We start from the raw sequence: 19124 nt of genomic DNA on the forward strand, positions 1-19124 counted from the left end.
TCTGAATTTGTCTGTAGTCCTCCCACCATGAAGTATTTTCATAGTTTCACACAAAGTTTGTTCCAGATTGTTTGTGGGTTTTTACCTAAAACTTTACAATGAAGAGAAGAAAAGAAACTGCTGAAAAACATTTACCATACTCATTTGGGAATAAAGTAGAGAGATTATTCTGCAGCTGGGAAAAAAAAACCCCAAACAAGCCTGTATTTAGTTTTTGGCATTGTTTGTACTGGAGACATCTCTAAAGACTTTTGCCTTTCTTTTATTCTCTTTTCTGGATTACTGAGTCAAAGAAGAAGTCTGTTTTGTGTTTCCCACTGTACTATCATACTGATCTAGTTTCTAAACAGCAAGACTGTGCACAGAACAGCCTGCAAAGCTAATTGGAGCCTGTCATCACAATTTCTTGTGCGAACAGCCATTTGGGCATTAAACTATTAGTTAAAAATTAAATTGCTCAGTTTGCTCTTTAATTACATGTATAAGATTCACTAGGATAGCTGTCAGTTCTTGTATGATGCCAAAGGCCCTTGGCCTGTAGAACCTTTTCAAGCACCTCCGTTTAAGACAATGTTAAGACAGGAACTGTATTAAAAATACCCTTTTCCCAGCAATTGGATTGATTCTCATTACTACTGACTAGACAATGTTGTTGTGGCAGTTTAGGCTGGGTGCCCCCTGCCACTGCTGTATGAGATACACCTCTGGTGTCCTGGGTGCCCACCCAATAGGGGTGGACACAGGAAATGGCGTATTTCTACCCATAAATCCTGCGCCCTTTAAGGCCATCTGCAGAGTCATTCTCTTCCTCTTTCTTCCCTCTCTGCTCCCATGGGAGATGTCCTCTCTTATCGGGTAATGCCAGGGGAGTATCCTCAAGGCCTCTTAGGCCTGACTAGGCCTAATGCCAGGAGGAGAATGGAGGGGGGGGCAGTCTCAGACCTGGCCAGCCTGAGACTTGCCTAGCAGCGGGAAGGGGAAGAAAGAGCCCTGGGGGGTTTGGGTTTACCCTCAGGTGGGAAGAAGGGAAGGATTGGGAAGCCTTTGGGAATTCTGTGAGGGGTTCTGTATGCTTTGGGATACTCTTTGTCACTATGCTTTGTAGTTTGTAGTTCTCTGTAGCTTCACCAATTGCTTTTCCATTTAAACTTTCCATCACTCTCCAATCTGTTTGTGTGAGTCTCATTCTTTTGTCCCTTTCGGGGCAAGAGACGATCTGTCTGGCCCCAAACCAGTACAGTTGTTCTGCTCCTCAGTGACACCCTATCACTGCTACTGTCTGGGTGCTCTCAGAGGCATTAACCTTAGTGGAAGGATGACTGACTGCTCCTTCAGTTGTATTACACAGACACTTATTTAATTTCATTTCTGCAGAATTTTTATGTTCTCCAGTACTACATTCAAGGAAATGCTTGGCATATGGTGGCTTATTTTCCCTCTCTTTCCTTCTAAAACAGATTAAGAGAGTGTCAGAAGCCTGCAAGCCTGTATACCAAGCGTGCATGTGCCAAGCTAAAGTCTCAATTTAGGAAAAGCAGCAGTAAATTCACCAGGGTAAGCATCAGCTACTTTGGAATCTGTTCACCAATCATGAATTAACACGCTCTCACCAAATTTTGTTTCAATAACAACACTTGTGCTTTACAACACGGTCCATCGAACTGTTCTTGTGACGGTCACACCATGAAAATGGGGAGATCTGCAAAGAGGAGAAAAATAAAACAGGGTAAACCCTGTCACAAAGGCAGCCTGTAAACTTGAAGTCGACTTGGCCATTAGCATGTGTTAAGTTTGTGCCTCCTCACTTCCTTCCTTCCTCTCCCTGAGAAACAAAGCAGCAGCAAGGAAAACACACTCATCACCACAAGAAATGCAACAGAAAGGGGAATAATAATAAATCTGGAAGAAGTTAAGATTTTCAGAAATAACTAATGATTTAGATATGTCTGTTTCTGGGCATTCAGCTAGGAGTACTTTAAACAGTGAAGATTTCAGGAAGTGCTGGATGCTCAAATGTAAAAATGGCACCCTAGAAAAGACCCCCAAATAAAGTATTTATCAATAGGATTAATTTAAATGTTGTTTGTTTGTGGGTTTTTTTCCTCTCATACATACCACTACTATTAACACTCTGCTTGATCCAGTCAACAAAAGCACCAATATTTGTGTATACTCCTGGGTAGCTCTTCTTTCCACATCCCAAGCCCCAGCTAGTGATTCCATGAAGGGTGTAAAATCCCAAATTATCTTCTGAAGCACAAACTAAAGGGCCACCAGAATCACCCTGTACAAGGACAAAGGAATCTTGTTAGGAGTCAACATCACTCCCTAGGTTTTCAAATTACCAGATCAGCTCCAAGAGCTCCCAGCTGTTCATGTGTTTGGGGAGTTGTTTTTATAATACAAGAAAGAAAGGGAAATACTTCCTTTTGCACTAGGAGTAATTACTATCTTACTACTAAGGAGAATTTTATTGTACATCACCTACAGCCTGTTTGCAAGAAAACAGGTCTTGGTGAGGTTTTAATACTCCCATTTCCAGAACCCATATGGCCATACCCCAAGAGTCAGAAGGCAAAGGTGATGCGTGCAACTTACTGTGCATGAGTCCTTGCCATCCTCTAGAGGGAATCCAGCACAGATCATCCTCTGGGTCACTTTACTGGGAAGATTTATGTAGTAGCTCTGACATGTGTCAGGCACCAGGATAGGGACTTCCAACTGATGCAGTTTTTTCCCCTTTTCTCTGTCTGGAAGTAAACAACATCTCAGAAACCAGTAGAGGCATGAATCTGTGATTCCAGAGAGAAGCTTTGTTCTTCCCCTTTTCAAATGGTATATCAAAATAAAAAAATCTGTTTTCCTTCCTCCCACCCATTTCCCTAAATGTCTATCTGATCTTACACATAGCCCTAAACTACCACACACAAGAAAACTTTTTAACATGTCTCTTCTCCACAAATGAATGTACAGACAGAATGAATGTTACAACACAAGAACACTAATTAAAACACAGCTACAGCATGCACAACCTTCCAAACAGCAAAGCCTGCATACCTTCTTCACGTGCACCCCATCCCGTGACAACACACACTCTTGAGGGCTGGACTGCCTCCTCCTCGGCAGGGAGGCACACCGGGCGCACGTAGTGGTTGAATTCTAAGGGCTCGGCCAATTGCAGTAAGGCAATATCAGAGTCCATAGAGGTCTTGTTAAAACTTGGATGTATAATGTACTGCTTTATTGACCTTCTCTAGGAAAGCAATGACATCAACACTTTCTGAATGACTTGGAAATCTGAGTCTTTAAGTAACTTTGGTTTTATACATTTTCATGCCGTATGCAAGATGCCTTAAGAGTAGGACACATTTAAAAGCAGCTGCTGAAGCCACCAGTTTTCTTATACTAACATGTCAAGATTATGCTTCTTGGATATGGATCATGGAACTTGCAGAAAACTCCCATCCAGCAAGTGTAGGAAGGTCTTGGAAACACATCTATTCTGCCTGAGCAATGCGGAAAGTTGTGCCCCAATTATTTCTGGTTTGCTGATAGTCACCAGAGAGTTCAGAGACAATACGCTCCACACCCACACATGCTCCGGGGTACTGAGCTTTGGAGTTTATGACTGTTGATACAGTTTCTCTCACAGACTCAAAAAAGCTGTTGTGTTAACTGCAGATTAAGGTCAGCATGCAGGCTGTTAGATTGCTGCATCATTAACAATCTGGGAAACAGATTTATATTAAAAAACATTTTACTATTAAGCAGAATTTATAGTACCTGTCTGTATTCTTGCTCTGTAAGATCATGAAGTCCTGTTACCACCATCCATAAGTCTCTGTACGGTTCTCTTAAAAACAAAACAAAAAAGAATAAGCACATTCACATGCTCTTATACTAGCCTGAGAATCTTAGAAGCTTCCCACTCTAAACAGATATTAGGGCCCTACATATCCCTGGGCCTATAAGTCCTGAGGCCCATACTCCCACAAAAATCTATGAAAATCTTCCCACTGACTTCTAGGAGCATGAAATATTCTCGTGATGAGTCAGTAGGATCTCTCAAACACTTTGTGAACTGAGAGAAAGGTCGCTTTATTAATGACTGGGGTGCCTAGTGTAGAACACAAGACCATCATGGTCCACATCAGCCAGAGACAGTGCTGGTCTCTACCATTTCATTTCTTAATGCAAAAATGGGTGACCTCTTAAAACATTACCACCTATCAAATGATATTAAAAAACCCTAAACAACAGAAATATTTAATTCCACCTTTTGTTTTTATGACCAAACCCTCTTACTGCCTATAAACCTGTCATAACTCCCTGATGAAATCAGTTGTGTAGAAACATTAATCCACATAGAGAAATTCTGATGTGATGGTAACAGGCAACAGAGAATTTCCTCGTTAATTCCTCCTAGAGCAGTACTTTCAATACAGCACGATGCTCCTGACAGAATTTTGGCATAGTATTTAAAAACTTCAAAGCCAAAGTCCAAAATTCAAAGAGCACTTGCATTACAGATCCACAGTTTAATGGGAATGGGCAAGAGAATCAAAAGAACTGGGGACTGTAGATATTTAAGCAGCTTTAGCTTTTGAAAGCTCTTCCCCCTTTTCAAGTAAGTGCAACTTTATTTGAACACAGGCCCAAATACCTAATTATCAGCAATGCTGGGGGGATTTAAAAAAAATATTTTAATGACCCAATATATGTTAATGTGGTGGGTTGAAAATTCCACCCCAACATCAACTTTGCCAGACCAGCTCAGCTGGAAGCAAATGGAAGCTGTATTTACAGGCAAAACTACAATCTACAATGAAATGCAATGAATATGTACAAATATACAGTATTTACAATATTTACAGGTATTTACAATTAACAAGCAGCACAGGGACCCCCCTGGCCAAAAGACCAGGGAAGCTGTAATGGCTTCTCTCTCCCTGCCTCCCCCTTACCCCTCTGTACACATGGGAAGAGAGAGAGAAGCTGAGAAAGTTAATACCAGACAAAGCAATGCAGCCAAGGTCAAGCAGAAGCCAGTTAGTATCTCCCCAACGAAGAAGCAAGACGAGAAGAAAAATTGTTTTGGGAACCAAATCTTATGGGAGATATCCCTCCAATGGAATTGTTTAGAATAATCATTATTTTCCTTTTTACACCCAATAGTGATTTATTTACATTTTTACAACTTACTGCTCAAGATCTGTGAAAAATATTGAAGGCATAGTCTAAAACTACCACAGTGAAGTTTAAATTAAAGTACTTGTGATTAGTTTGAAATTCGAAACAGGCAGTATTTGGCTTAAGAGATAAATACAGATTGCTGTTTAGAAAGTATTTTTTAAAGTCAAAGTCACACAGACTCTACTTTTGTCTCCTCTCAATAAAGACAAAATATTCCATGTAATGTGATTTAACAGTTTGACGATAGGGCCTTAATAATTCTTAATAAGGGAACGGCATCAACCCTTTGCACAAAAGGGTCTTCAAAAATCTGCCTGGATTCTACCATATGCTCTGTGAATGATCCAAACACAAAGAAGTTACCTAAGTGATGGATGAAAAAGGATTTAGGAGGATCCCTTCTGAAAACTGATCTGAATGAAAATCAGATGTAGGCTACTTCCTTAGAAGCTACTGTGCCAGTGTAAGCTGGTGGTAGGTGGTAACTGAAACTGTGACGGTCACCCCAGGCAGTCCCCACACTGTAGAAAGGCACTGTGCAATTACAGATGTACCCAAGGCAGGGTTCAACCCTGTGTACTTACTTAGAATTAAAGCAGTGAGCAGCTGTGACAACCCATTCTTTGGCAAGAACTGCTCCTCCACAGATATGCTCATCTGAAATTTGTACACTGACCTGCCAAGGCCATGAGTATGGTACAGCTTCTTCACCTCCAATTATCCTACTGAAGATAAACCGGGGCTGATTTGAAGGCATTCCACAACTGTCATCTGAAACAGAAAGCACTCATGTCTAAAGAAGTCTTTAGAGGTTAAGATTTGGAGAAACTAAGAGCAGTCTATTTAACAGCTACCCCACAGCTTCCCAAGCTTCACACACACACACACACACACACACCCCCCCACTTTTGGGAATCAACTGCCCTCATTACAAAGATTCCAAAGGTTTAGTGAGAGCATGAAGAGATGATCTTAGCAAAATCAAAGCTTCACCAATGTGAAAGCACCTGCTTACTTTCAAAATTTTAGCCTCAAATCTTCATCTCACCCTCCATAAAGTACTGCAGGGAAAATGGAGAGGTCTAGAGTGATGGTTATTATTTTCAGCTACCCTGTACTTTTTGTGGTTACTTTCACTAAAGCAAGTAGGAGTAAACTGACATAGAAATAAAAATAATGTCATTGCATTGCTGTAAATGACTTAAGATGGAGACAACAAAAATCCAGTTCTGCTATTCTAAAGCTGAAGCACAGAAGTGTTACTAATCATCTTTTTATTTCCTCAAAACATCTTAATGAAAAGTTCTGAGACAACTGGATCCATTAAATATTTGGAGAAAAATACAATTTATAGTCCAGAAGGTACTCTGTTCCCATGAAGAAAACATAACTTGGGTTGGCTTACTTGTCATAACCTGTATTTTGTCTTCAGTCATATCCACATCTTTAAATCCCTCTGCACTAGATGAATCTAAAGTATCTAAATCTAGCAAATGAAAATAGAAAATATGTTAACAGCCCATCTCGAGTGATATTTCCATTACAAAAAAAAAAAAATCACTTTTATTTTCTTTATTATAAATTTTGTAGAAGGAATACATTTCCACAGTAAAGATCTGTGCTATTAGGTCTTCACACAGAAGTAAAGTGCCATTTCAAATGCAAAATGCTCTTATACAAAATCAAGCCCTGAGTTTTTGGGTTGATTCATTTTTTTTTCTGTTCCCTCAATCAATTGGCCCTTTGTTTAATGCCACAACAGGTTGTTTTTTTCCTGAAAATGTGCTAGATGAGCATCTGCTAGAGTAAAAGAATTCTGAATAGCCCTTTATGCTGTCACAAAGAGGACATTTCTCAAGTTACTTTTATTACCTGTTACATGAACAAAAGAAACCATAGCTCTGAATCCTCCAAAGGTCTCTGTTTCATCAGAGTGAAAGGCAACCAGCATCATAGCAGAGGAGCTTAGAACAGGTGCTGGTAGGGCAAATCCACAAGACTTAGCTACAAATGACAAAGTAAAGGTTCACTGTAGGTTAACATGTATTTTTTCATCCTCATCTCTTTCAACAGTGGGTACCCCATATTCTGTGTGTTCCAGCTCTCATAGAGGAGGGTAAAAAACTATGCACAAGAGAGGAGTTGAGATAAGCAGACCGAGGCCTGTTCTATTATTCCTGACAGCCTTTGTTCAGTGATTAAGAGAACAAGGAGACTCCTGCATTATTTCACAAGAGTCTAATGCAACACTCACAGGTTGCCATTATCATAGAATCAACAAGGTAGGAAAATACCTCAGAGATCAAGTCCAACCTATCACCTAGCACCTCATGACTAAACCGTGGCTTCAAGTGCCACGTCCAATCCATTTTTGTACACCTCCAGGGACGGTGACTCTACCACCTCCCTGGGCAGCACATTCCAATGGCTAACAGCTCTCTCTGTGAAGAACTTTCTCTTCACCTTGAGCCTAAACTTCCCCTGGCACAGCTTGAGACTGTGTCCTCTTGTTCTGGTGCTGGTTGCCTGGGAGAAGAGACCAATCCCCACCTGGCTACAACCTCCTTTCAGGTAGTTGTAGAGAGCAATGAGGTCTCCCCTGAGCCTCCTCTTCTCCAGGCTAAACAACCCCAGCTCCCTCAGCCTCTCCTCATAGGGCTTGTGCTCCAGACCTCTCACCAGCCTCGTTGCCCTTCTCTGGATCAAGTGTCTCAATATCCTTCTTAAATTGAGGAGCCCAGAACTGGACACAGTACTCAAGGTGTGGCCTAACCAGAGCTGAGTACAGGGCAGAATGAATTCCCTGCTCCTGCTGGCCACACTATTTCTGATGCAGGCCAGGATGCCATTGGCCTTCTTGGCCACCTGGGCACACTGTTGGCTCATGTTCAGCCAGCTGTCAACCAGTACCCCCAGGTCCCTTTCCACCTGGCTGCTCTCCAGCCACTCTGACCCCAGCCTGTAGCACTGCATGGGGTGGTTGTAGCCACAGTTCAGCACCCAGCACTTCGACTTGTTAAATGCCATCATGAATGCCACCATTACATATAGAATACATTGGAAACCTGATTTCCCCTTCTTAGTGCATCTGCTAATGCTAGTCCGAGTGCTAATCTAAGTACCAGCATCAAGCCAGTGCTGAAATCAGTTCACTGGGAGAGGTCTTCCTCTCCTTCAATGTAAACCAGGGGAATTTCTAGCAAGGTGGCAAGGACTACATGAGGGCTCATTTGGAGTGAAAATGGCCTCTGAAAAGGAGACCTCCTGGGTGCTATCTGTGTCTGATCAGCACTATAAAAACAAATTACTATGTTATGCCCTTTTCTTCATTTACATGAATTCAGAACTGCATTTTATGTAGAGCTTAAATTGTTCTGTTCAGTGTGGGTTTGCCTCTAAATGGAATGGAAGTAGGAATACTTGCAAGTATTTTCCAAGGTACTGAAACTAGTACCTATAACCACCTGAGACTCTAGAAGTAAACTTGATCTGTAAAACTGTAAGACTGTAAAACAGTTCTGGTGAAGTCATAAAATAAGTAAGTCATCCCCAAAATATGTCAAAAAGTCAAACCAATTTCCTCCTCTTTTCCCACATCTTCATACACAGTCACAGCATCGTAAGAGCAATCTTCACTGTCTTCTATTTCAAAAGACTGGTATGTAAGCTTTAAAACAAAAAACGAAAAAGAGAACCTTGTTAAATTCTCATAAAAAAAGAAATTCAAAGATCAATAGCAGGGTCTTTAGTATTCTCAGTAATTCATCTGAGGTTTGGAGTTTGTGACATCCAGATCTCTCACAGGTGATGTTTATTACATTTGCTAGAAGAATCTGTCATGATAAAATTTAAACCAGGAAAGACTATTTCACTATGACCTAAAAGAGAAATCAAAACCTGTCTGGATTTTGACATGGGAAGTGCTTTAACTACTTGTAGCAACGTTATTCAAGTTTAGGTTGCTTGATCTTGATTGTCCTTAGCTGTGTAATTTCTTGTTAATGGTGACCATTCCCATTCTGTAGACACAAGAGGGGCTCATATTATACCTTGATTACATGGTCTTCTGGTGCACAAATAATCCATTGACAGTTTGCCATGTTGTTGTAGTGCTCTGGATAGTGCATACTTTGTAAAACTCCCTCTTCAAAAATGACAGCTAAGGATGCACAGCCAGAATCTGGAAATCAAAGAAAACAAAAATGGAGTCACTGTGGTTTCCTATTCAATCATTCAAACCCCCCCCCCCGACTCATTCCCCCCCCAATAAATAATTAAATCCAGAAAAACTCTTCTGGTACTGTCACACAGCTGAGAGAAAACAGGGCAAGAGCAGCATGTCAAATCTTTGTCTGAACGAGAGGTAAAGAACATGTTTAATTTGTTGCCAGGCAGAAGAACAATTCTGTCCATGACTGTAGCATTCCCCTTTGGCTACAGGCACAGGTTATCTGTGGGGGGTGACAGAACAGCAGGACATGGGTATGTCACAGGGGCATTTGCCAACTTTCTTGGGAGAGGAAAGCAGAGATAAAACACAGAGGACATGTCTTCCTGATGGGCTATGCAGTGGCAAGACCCCTCAGAGGGCATCCCTGCCCATACTCTGAGACCCTTACACCCTGCAAAGTTAAAAAAAAACTATCTAGAAAAGCCACAGAAACAGAGGCAGCAGGTGTCTGTCTGTATCAGAACTATCTAGACTCAGCAGATGGCCCTTGGGCCTGCTCCCTAGTGATAGTGAACTGTCTACACAGCAAAACTGAAGGCAGTACTCTATGACATACACCTTAGCATTAGCTGCTTCCCTCAGGGCTCTTCCATTAAAGCATCCTTGAAACTAGCAAAGCAGCTTTCATCTGGAAATTCTGGTCATTTGACTCACCTTACTGAGTTTTAAAATATTCTGGAAGCAGGGAAGGAAATAAGATCTTTAAAGCAGATGGAGAAGAGATAAAGGAGGTTTCTCTCAACAGCATCTATCCTACCTCTTTTTGGCATCTCAGTTTCTTCACAATGTCACACAGCAGCCTAACCTCATTTACCTTATTTATAACATCACCCATGTAGAAATGTCATAGCAGCTTCCTCTGATTTATTGCTGTCTGAAAATATTTTTCAGATCACCACCCAAGAGCACAGACAGGTATATCATTAAACTTATACTTACCAGGAAGAATCCCTGGTGAAAGAGCTTTATAGGTCATGGAAAAACCAGTTCCATAATCCTTGCTGTCAGAAACAAATTTCAGCCTCATACTATTGGAGCCAATCAAAATAGGCAATGGAAGATCTTCTCCACAAAATTTCCCTGAAACACAATGTTAGAGAATAATCAGTTTAAAGTCTTTAGTCACTTGAGAAAACTTGCATATACCTTATTTAGTTGTCACCTGAAAAACTTAAGGATGAAAAGGAAATTGCCTATTCATTCTTCCACACTCCCCATTAATTCATTAGCCCAAACTGATGCACACTACTAAAAACTGAAAATCCCTGACACCAGAGTCACATGCTGACATAGTTCCCTGCCAGGCATTTTCCATTCTTTTTTCCTCCAGTACTGTTTGTCTTTTACTTTAGATCATATGGCACAACGTATTCATCATGAAAATGTAACTAAGGCTTACATTTTACTTATGTGATTCTGTTGCAATGAACCCCAACATCCTGACTGGACATACTTGCTGTGATAATTTCACAGAATAAAGAGACAGCAACTTACCAACAAGTCTGTTGTCTTTTGAATAGACTGATAAGTAATCATAGTCACAAAATGTTTCTGGCTCTATATCAAAGCGGGAAAAATTAAGCCATATGTAATTCCCTTCTGGTACAAACAGCGTCCACACACACAATCTGGAACAAGAAATTTTAGTTTCCATTGACAAAACCGCAACAAAACCCCCAAGTACACTGGTTCAGGGAATAGTTTCTGGGAAAAGACTGCTTTGTCCACTTACTGGTGGTTTTGATAGAACTCTTGGGGACTTCCAGGAAAATCTAATTCTCCTTCACTGCCAGAGAGTTTGCCATCCTGAATGCTACATAATGCTGCATTGTGGAGTTAAACCAAAATAAAAGGAGTCAGGTTTGACACATATGCAATCATCTGTTCTACAAAAAAATACACACCTCTTATCTAGAGAATATTGTAAGACTCAAGATTGCTCAGCTGTACCTAGTTTCTGTTAACAGACTGGTGCTGGGCTTTCTCTTTTATTTGGAACTGTGGTAAGTCAGTTTTAAAATAATAATTTGTGAGCAAAAATTAAGCAGGCAATACACTACCACATTTTATTATAAAAACGGCAATATTTTTTTTAACCTTGAAGAAATTGACAGATTAGGATTTCAGTATAAATATTTTTCAAGGAGGAAAAATGGACACATCAGGACATAAGAGAAGTGTTCATTGCAGCCCACTTGTAAGAATGTCCTTAGCTATGTCTTTACAGCAGACTTCTGCAACAGTCAATATGATATCAAAGATATTAAAAGCAGCAGAATCTTGGATCTCTTGTCCAACAAGAACATCAACATGGCAGAACCAAAGACTTCCATTTTAAAATATGCTACACTCAGGGCTGGGTTTTGTGGGGCTGTTTTGCATTTTATTCATAGACAAGCAGACAGATTCATCATAGACTGTGCAAAGGTACTACTAATCTACGTCATACTTTCTAATTAGAATCTATATTTTTATATAGAATTAACTTCACTAATTAGATTTCATGTATTGCTTGAGGAATGTTCCACACTTTTCTCATTAATTCTATTTACATTTCAATAAACATATGTAGCTCTCAGAAGGAAAAATCCTTTTTGAAGCCACCAGTACATAAGTACAAGCCTACATAAGTAAAAATAAGTACATATTTAATGTGTACATTTACAAATGCTTTGATGAGTCAAGCTTCTTCACATTCCTTCCTTCCTAGATTATACATCAGACTATTTGGTGGGTCTTTTTATGCTCTGACAAACACAGGAGTTACTGAAAAAATACTCTACTCACCTGTTGAGCTTTTCATTTTCAGATCTAATAAAAGAAGGATAAGAAAGGAGGCAGAAAAAGAAGAATACATTAGTGGAGTTTCACATTCACAATTTAGGCTTTATTCTCATCTATGTGAAATGGTAATTTTATACAACTGGCACTGAAGCATATTCAAGTGCTTTTGGGGGACATAGTGCCTACAATAAACTAGGCTTAGAATTAAAACAATATTGCAAGTTCAGGTAATGCTGACTTTGGAATATCAGCTGTGGAGTAGCCACTTCTAGAATGAATGATATGTTGACAGGCCACTGCTTATTCTGAGCAGCACAGTACCTTCTTGCTACTTTCTATTGAGTAAATACAATACATTTCATGTAAGAATAGTAGAATGCAACCACTGCCATCACATCAGGGACACAGAGACATTAAGCCTGACAGCAGATACACCAGTGGGACACTATAAAAGAGTGAGCAAGCAAAACCTAGCACAATGCAACTGAGAATTGTTATTTCACTTGACCTACCAAACTGCTTTTTCTGTTCACTGGAGCCAACACACTCTAATTAATACAGCAGTAGATAAAATTCTTTTTTCCTGATAATAAAGTGGGCCAAGCAGTAAATTATTTAATTTGGTTTTTGGCAACTGCCTATCAGTACCTTATACTTAAAGCCATAGTGAAATGCTATAGAGCTTTCCCAGGAAAAACAAAAAAAAAAAAATAGATGCTGTATCTTGAAGAAGATAAAATTAATTGAGATACTATGAGACAGAGAAGTTGTCACAAGTGAGGGACACATTACTGTAGGGACAATACCAGCACTCATCTTCTCTTGAATCCAGGGAAGCACCACACTGAGGTCTGTGAATATTCCTGGAGATCCTTTGTTGTAATGTTTCTTCTTCTCATTACTTATCCAGCCACGAGCACAACCCATCCCCCAGGAGATTACACCAGCCAGAGTCCAGGCACCATGCTTACGTCGGCACAAAAGAGGGCCCCCCGAGTCTCCCTGTAACAAACAAGTAAAGGCCCACAATCCACAGCTTACAAAAGTACATGCATACCACCAGGCAAGGCCCCAGGAGTTTATTGAGTTCTCTTTTGTGCCATACTAACAAACTTGCAATGCAGGGGATAATAGTTTTAAGAAAACTGTGAAGAAAGACACTTACTTTCTTACTGTGTTTAGTCAGGATTGCCAAAAAGGGAAGAGACAGACTAATTCCCTCATGGATACACATCTGTTGTGTTTTAACATGTGATAAGGAGCTAGGAGCTTTTTTAAGTCTCATGACAAGGAACAATAATTTAACCTTAATCTCACTTCCGTTCCTTCCTCTAATCCAAGGCTGTACTTTGTTTCCTTCCCTGGTATCTTAGCAACACTAACTAATAAATTTATCAAGTATTCTGAAGTTAGAAAGCCCTAAGCATCAATGCAAAATTGCTCTCAGGAACCTGTCATACATCTCACACAATAATTAAAGTAAAATCATGTAATGAAGTGCATTGCCCCATAAAGAACCTTTGAAAAACTTCACAGATCAAAATACACACACTCCAAATACTGCTATTTACAGCGTGTTTATTCACTAAAGCACATGGAACCTGTTAGCCTCTTGAGAACACTTGTAAATACCCCAGGCTCTGTGTTCAGCTCACCTGGCAGGCATCTTTTCCTCCATCTGGAAATCCAGCACACATGATAGTGTCACCTTGGATAGGGTTCTTCAAAGTTGATAGTGCTCTTGAACACTCCTTACTGTTTAGGATTGGTAGATTGACTTCGTATAAGACCTGAGGGAGTACTCCATCTGAAATACAAAAGAAACTGTTCATAAGAAATGCTGAGAAGTTAATTTAATATCACTGCTAATACACAAGAGTTGTAAGCTTGCTCTATGCCATTTTATGGTTAAAAAACATCCACCTTTGTGTATATAAGCAGATTTACTTGAATAAATTTCAAAATGCTTCAAAACTGAAATACAGAGCTGTGCATTGTAGTGATCCACTTGGAGGTAATTCACAGGTAGGCACAGAGGCTAGCAAAGATCCTGTTTTGAGTTACAATTCTTACGACCAGTTGCTGATTTCTTCCAGCTTGTCTATGACTGTGCAATCAAGCTCTTAGCTTCAGAAATAAGACGTTGAGAAACTTGAATCTCAAAGAATAATTTGAATGGCTTACTCTCATTTAAACGACCCCAACCACAAGCAGTGCAGATATATCCTGCTTCAAACTTTTCACCTGGATCAGGAAGACATGCTGGCAAAACTGATGGACCTGCCACATATGAACACAAATTTTATTGACAAGTAGTTGAAAGAATAGGAAAAAAAAAAAATCCTTTCTCAGTTAAAACTAAAAAGTGTTGTTATTTTTGTGACATATGAGAAATTATTCTGGCATTTGGCAATTTATCTGTGCCTCCATTTTGTAGTGTTTTGGGAAAGAAAAAGCCAGGAACACCACAAGCTTCAGCCCAGGTCTTGCCATTCAGCTTAATCTTAGCTGTATCATGATCCAAACTTCCATTAGAAGTGGGAAGCAAAGGCATTACCTTCCCACTGGAAAAGATTACAGATAACTCTGGCCTTACTGAAAATGAAGGCTCCATCCAGCTTCAGAAGGGCAATGTCATAGTTCATTGGTCTTCTGGGGTCAAAGTTTGGGTGCTTAATAACATATTTAACAGGGAGTGTCTGCTCGCCATTCTCCCTGATCCTCAAATCATGCTCTCCTGCAGTGACATTCAAATACTTCAGTAGGTTCCTGTAGAACAGAAAAACAAAAGCTTAGCCACAGAATCTTCAAAATAAAAGGAAAAATTATACTTGCTTTTAAAGAGAAGATACTATAACTGATATCTAATACCTTCCATCTCCAGATTTTAGAGCACTTAATATGTACAGTCAGCAAGAACTGAGTACACCCTGCAGTAGCAATTGGGAGATGAAAAGGGAAGGAGAAGAAAAATCATTTCTGCTACTCTCCTGATGGGTTTCCAGCTCCATTAAGGATGGTTAATTACTGTGGTTAAAAATGTTCAGTCACATTGCTTTTTGAAGGACAATCTGAACTTAGGAAAGCACATTAAAAATAAGACCACTTGGCAAGCATGCTTGGTTTATACCTTAAAACCACAACAAATCCTTGCTTTAGGGCTCCAAGTACCAGAGTGTATGTGCAGCAAAGGAACACAAAAGCAATCATTATGAAGTTTTTATTCTGCTTCAAATTTATTCACCAGATTTGAAAAACTACTTTTTTGTCAGGAGGCTTTATGCTGATGTAGGCATTGCCTGGCCTTCTGAAGTTAATACAACCTTTGGCTAACTTGACCAAGATGTGATCACACACAATGACCAATATAGATCAAATTTACAGTTCCAGGTGATCCTTTTAGTACAAAGATTCAGAATTAACTGTAAGGGAATTAAAACCTCAGTGAAGCCACCACAGAATCTGAACTAAATCCTTCCATACAGAATTTATAGACCTCTTTTTTAACCTTTTAGCGCTGAGGCCGAAAACCATCAGCATGTAAGAGGTCAGTACTATATCCAGTCACCAGTTGTAACAACTCAGAAACAATTGTAATCACCTGGTAATTACAGTTAGGCATAGATTTATACCTACACTTCCAAAATCAGTCTCAAACAATCCCTGTATATTTATTTCCTTCTGAATTATTTGTGAGATATTCAAAGGGTTTAGTTTTATTTCCTTTCTGTTTTAATATGCAAAATATTGGTTACAAGTAAAAGGGTAACACCTATAAGCACTCACTCTAAACAGATGCTACAGCACAACTTTTGCAATCAATGTTATTCTGCACCTGCAGCAAGATCACATCCATACCTGTCTAAGATGCAGTGAGCTGCTGTGACCACCCACTGAGCAGAAACAATGGTCCCTCCACAGAAATGCTTTTGCCTTCGTTTCAAGGAGACCTGCACCATATAAAGAAGGCACGCTGAGTGAAGAAAATCTTTACATCTGCTCTGACTGCATTTGAGGAAGAAAAGAGAGTACATGCACGTACCCCGTGAAGATTCACATGGTAAAGTACATGCTGCATTTCAACCAGCCTTTCATGGCATTCATACTGTGTTTGAGTCTAAGAGATTCTAAACCTCACTGTTCTCCCCTCAGCTGTGACTTGCTACCTGGATAAGTGCAACACACTTGTAATAAGTGCCAAGTCATTGAGGTGCTCAGCACACTGTAAAAAAGGTTATTATTTAGCTGAGAGCTTTTGCTTTGCAAGTCACTAGGAGCACATTGCAATAGTTGAGGGCTGGGGCTAGTGTCCTTCAGTGCCCTGTTTTTGCATAGTTTCACCCATGCCTCTCTACTGTAGACTAATCTAAAAATGCTCTTTCAGAAATTATGATAAACAAAACAAGAAGGTTTTTCAGGGAGCAGGACAAGCCCCACATCCTGTCCACCTGCTTCACTGCTTTTCCTAAAAGAAGAGTGGAGCTCGCCAATACACCGTAAGTGTGAGTGAGCACAAAATACTTGTTTTCTGTCATTTCTAACAAATGGCAGGACTTTGTTCTAAAGATAAAAACCACTTTTGCTTGTGCACACCTGCCATGGATGTGAGCCTTGTTTCACCTGGTTTCCTCCAACAATCCGAGTGAAAAGGTTAAGGTAACTCCATGGTTTTGGCTCTTGAAATTTCTGCCCACACTTAGGATCTGAGGAGTAAAAAATGGGGAAAAGAAGAAAGGATTTAGTCTGGATTTTCTACTTTTTTGGTAAAGTAGCATTGGAAGTGGAAGACAGGACTCTGTATTTTGTTTGGAGCATATGACTAACATGCTAAACCATGGCCTTCATTAACTTGATGCAAATCTGAGCATTTAATTTTATTTATTTCATTACAAATAATATTTAAGTTATTAATTCTGAATCATCAAGGAATAAGACAAGAGTTTCAAAGAACTACTCATCAAAAGATAACTCAGTTACAGATCTGGATTGGAACGAAAGCAGAGAATCAAAAACTAGATCAATTATTTTAACGCTACCTTGTCTCTAGCTGTATGAGTTCTGCAGGTCAAAAACTTAAGAAGGTGAAACTAGATAAGCTTTATTTCAGCACTGACTCCCATGCTTGTCACTGCCTAAGAACCAACACCATTAGTACCTAGAAAACTGTTAAAACCCGATGTGAAATTTTCATCCTACCTTTCTGAAGAACAGATGGCACAGCATGAAATTCTGTGACACAAACTATCCACATCAGGAGTAACTGCAGTTTACTGGGGGCAACGTGCATCTTGGGGTGCTAAGTGACTGACTGAAAACAAGGAGAGCTTTTACAGGGACAAAGAAACTAAATACTACACTGTAGAAGAATAGCAACTACATGAAGCAGAAGTTATTCATTAATCCAGCCATGAAACACTTAGCTGCACAAATAATGTAAAATAATCATGCTCTGTTAAGTGTCACTACTAAAGCCTTTGTTGTAAAGTACTAGCTAAAATTCTCCCTAAAACCAGATTTTTTTCAGGCAAAAGGCAAAATGGAATTACTGTTGCATGCTTTGCTAGCAACACTTATCCAGGCTGATCTGTATATCAAAGCAGAACACACATGCACAAAATATCAATTGCTATTTGCCCCTACAATTTCTACAGTTTTTGAAAAGGGCAAGACTTCAGTTTCAGCCAATTTTACAAACCTGAGAAACACCTCAGAAGTTATATCACTTTGTTGGCAGTGTGCTTAGTGTTGTAAATGACAAGGACAAATCTCTGCATCAGTCATTTTTTTCCAAAGAGCAGTGTTTACATCCCATTTTTAAAAGGGAACCAAGAAGGACAGAGCTCAGCTTAAAAAGGTATTTCAGTATTGCTGCAATCAGCAGCACAAGTTCCTTGTCACTTTGATTGCTAAGCTCCACTCTTGATAACAATTTAAGGGCAAATCTTTTAGAAAGGTATTCAAATCCTAAATAAGGAACACATCAGCAGCTAAATTAAAATTTTTCACAAAACAGAAAGCACAATTTAAATTACCCTGTAAAATCACCACTTAAAACTTTAGTCTTACTTGTTTTAGCAGGTATTTCCTGACTTGCAAAGGGCTGAACAAAGTGGTAAATACAATTAAACTACTATCAAAAGTATTTTAAAAGTCATATGAAATATATAAGCATCAAGTAAGACATCAGAGTCATTAAGAGATGCAATAGATACAGAATAGATGATAAAAACTGTAAGTCTCTTTTGTGCCAAAAAGGGCAAGGGATATTTATCCCAGGGAACTAGGAAATCTTTATACGAGACAGGGAAAAATACTGTTTGTTTCTGGGTATTCTTCTTGGCTTGAGTGGCTGACATCCTCAGTTTCCTCTGTTTGTAAAAAAATAATTCAATACTTCCACCTTTAATATCTGCAATGGTCATTTTCACATGGGAAATACATCAAACTTTGAAGAGAGAAACATGGGGTAAACAATACATTGAAGTTAACACAAATTTCAGTCTTGAACTTATCAAAGCAGGATGCCAATGGATAAATGGAAAATATGCATTCTTTTAAAATAAGTTGCAACAGTAATTAAACAGTGGGGGTTTTTTTTGTGGTTACAAACACAATGGACAAGACTTGTATTTTTCAGTTCTGCTCAGACTCCCAAAGAAAACAATTTCATACTTGACTTATTAGCCCCAGACTATTGAATATGTTCTATTATTTGGCCAAGATTTCACAATACAGACCAACAATCATTTTTCAATTTATTCAATTAGAGGTTTTTGTTGTTCTTTTCCTCTGCCATTCAGAGGGTAACAAAAACCATCTTTTACTCTGAACGTGCAGTTTCATAAAAAAACCTGAAAACGAACCCTGCGCTATAAGCTTTGAGTTGTGGTTGTATTTTCTGTTAAAAACATAGAGA

At 39.4% G+C, this 19124-nt stretch overlaps 1 protein-coding gene across 1 annotated transcript; it reads right to left on the reverse strand.

Moving 5' to 3' along the window:
• Nucleotides 1-1676: 1676 nt before the first annotated feature.
• Nucleotides 1677-17495, reverse strand: OVCH2 (ovochymase 2). Its single transcript, XM_054390572.1, has 21 exons — nt 17405-17495; nt 16802-16911; nt 16067-16158; nt 14805-14977; nt 14393-14488; nt 13864-14015; nt 13015-13210; nt 12212-12235; nt 11157-11247; nt 10919-11052; nt 10364-10504; nt 9243-9373; nt 8767-8860; nt 7066-7197; nt 6599-6679; nt 5778-5964; nt 3784-3853; nt 3058-3253; nt 2599-2750; nt 2116-2284; nt 1677-1699 (listed from the first exon to the last, which is right to left on the reverse strand). The coding sequence occupies exons 1-21, from the start codon at nt 17493-17495 to the stop codon at nt 1677-1679; spliced, it is 2535 nt and encodes an 844-aa protein (XP_054246547.1).
• Nucleotides 17496-19124: the final 1629 nt, after the last annotated feature.

The sequence above is a fragment of the Indicator indicator genome, chromosome 21, assembly GCF_027791375.1.
Source record: "Indicator indicator isolate 239-I01 chromosome 21, UM_Iind_1.1, whole genome shotgun sequence".
NCBI lineage: Eukaryota > Metazoa > Chordata > Aves > Piciformes > Indicatoridae > Indicator > Indicator indicator.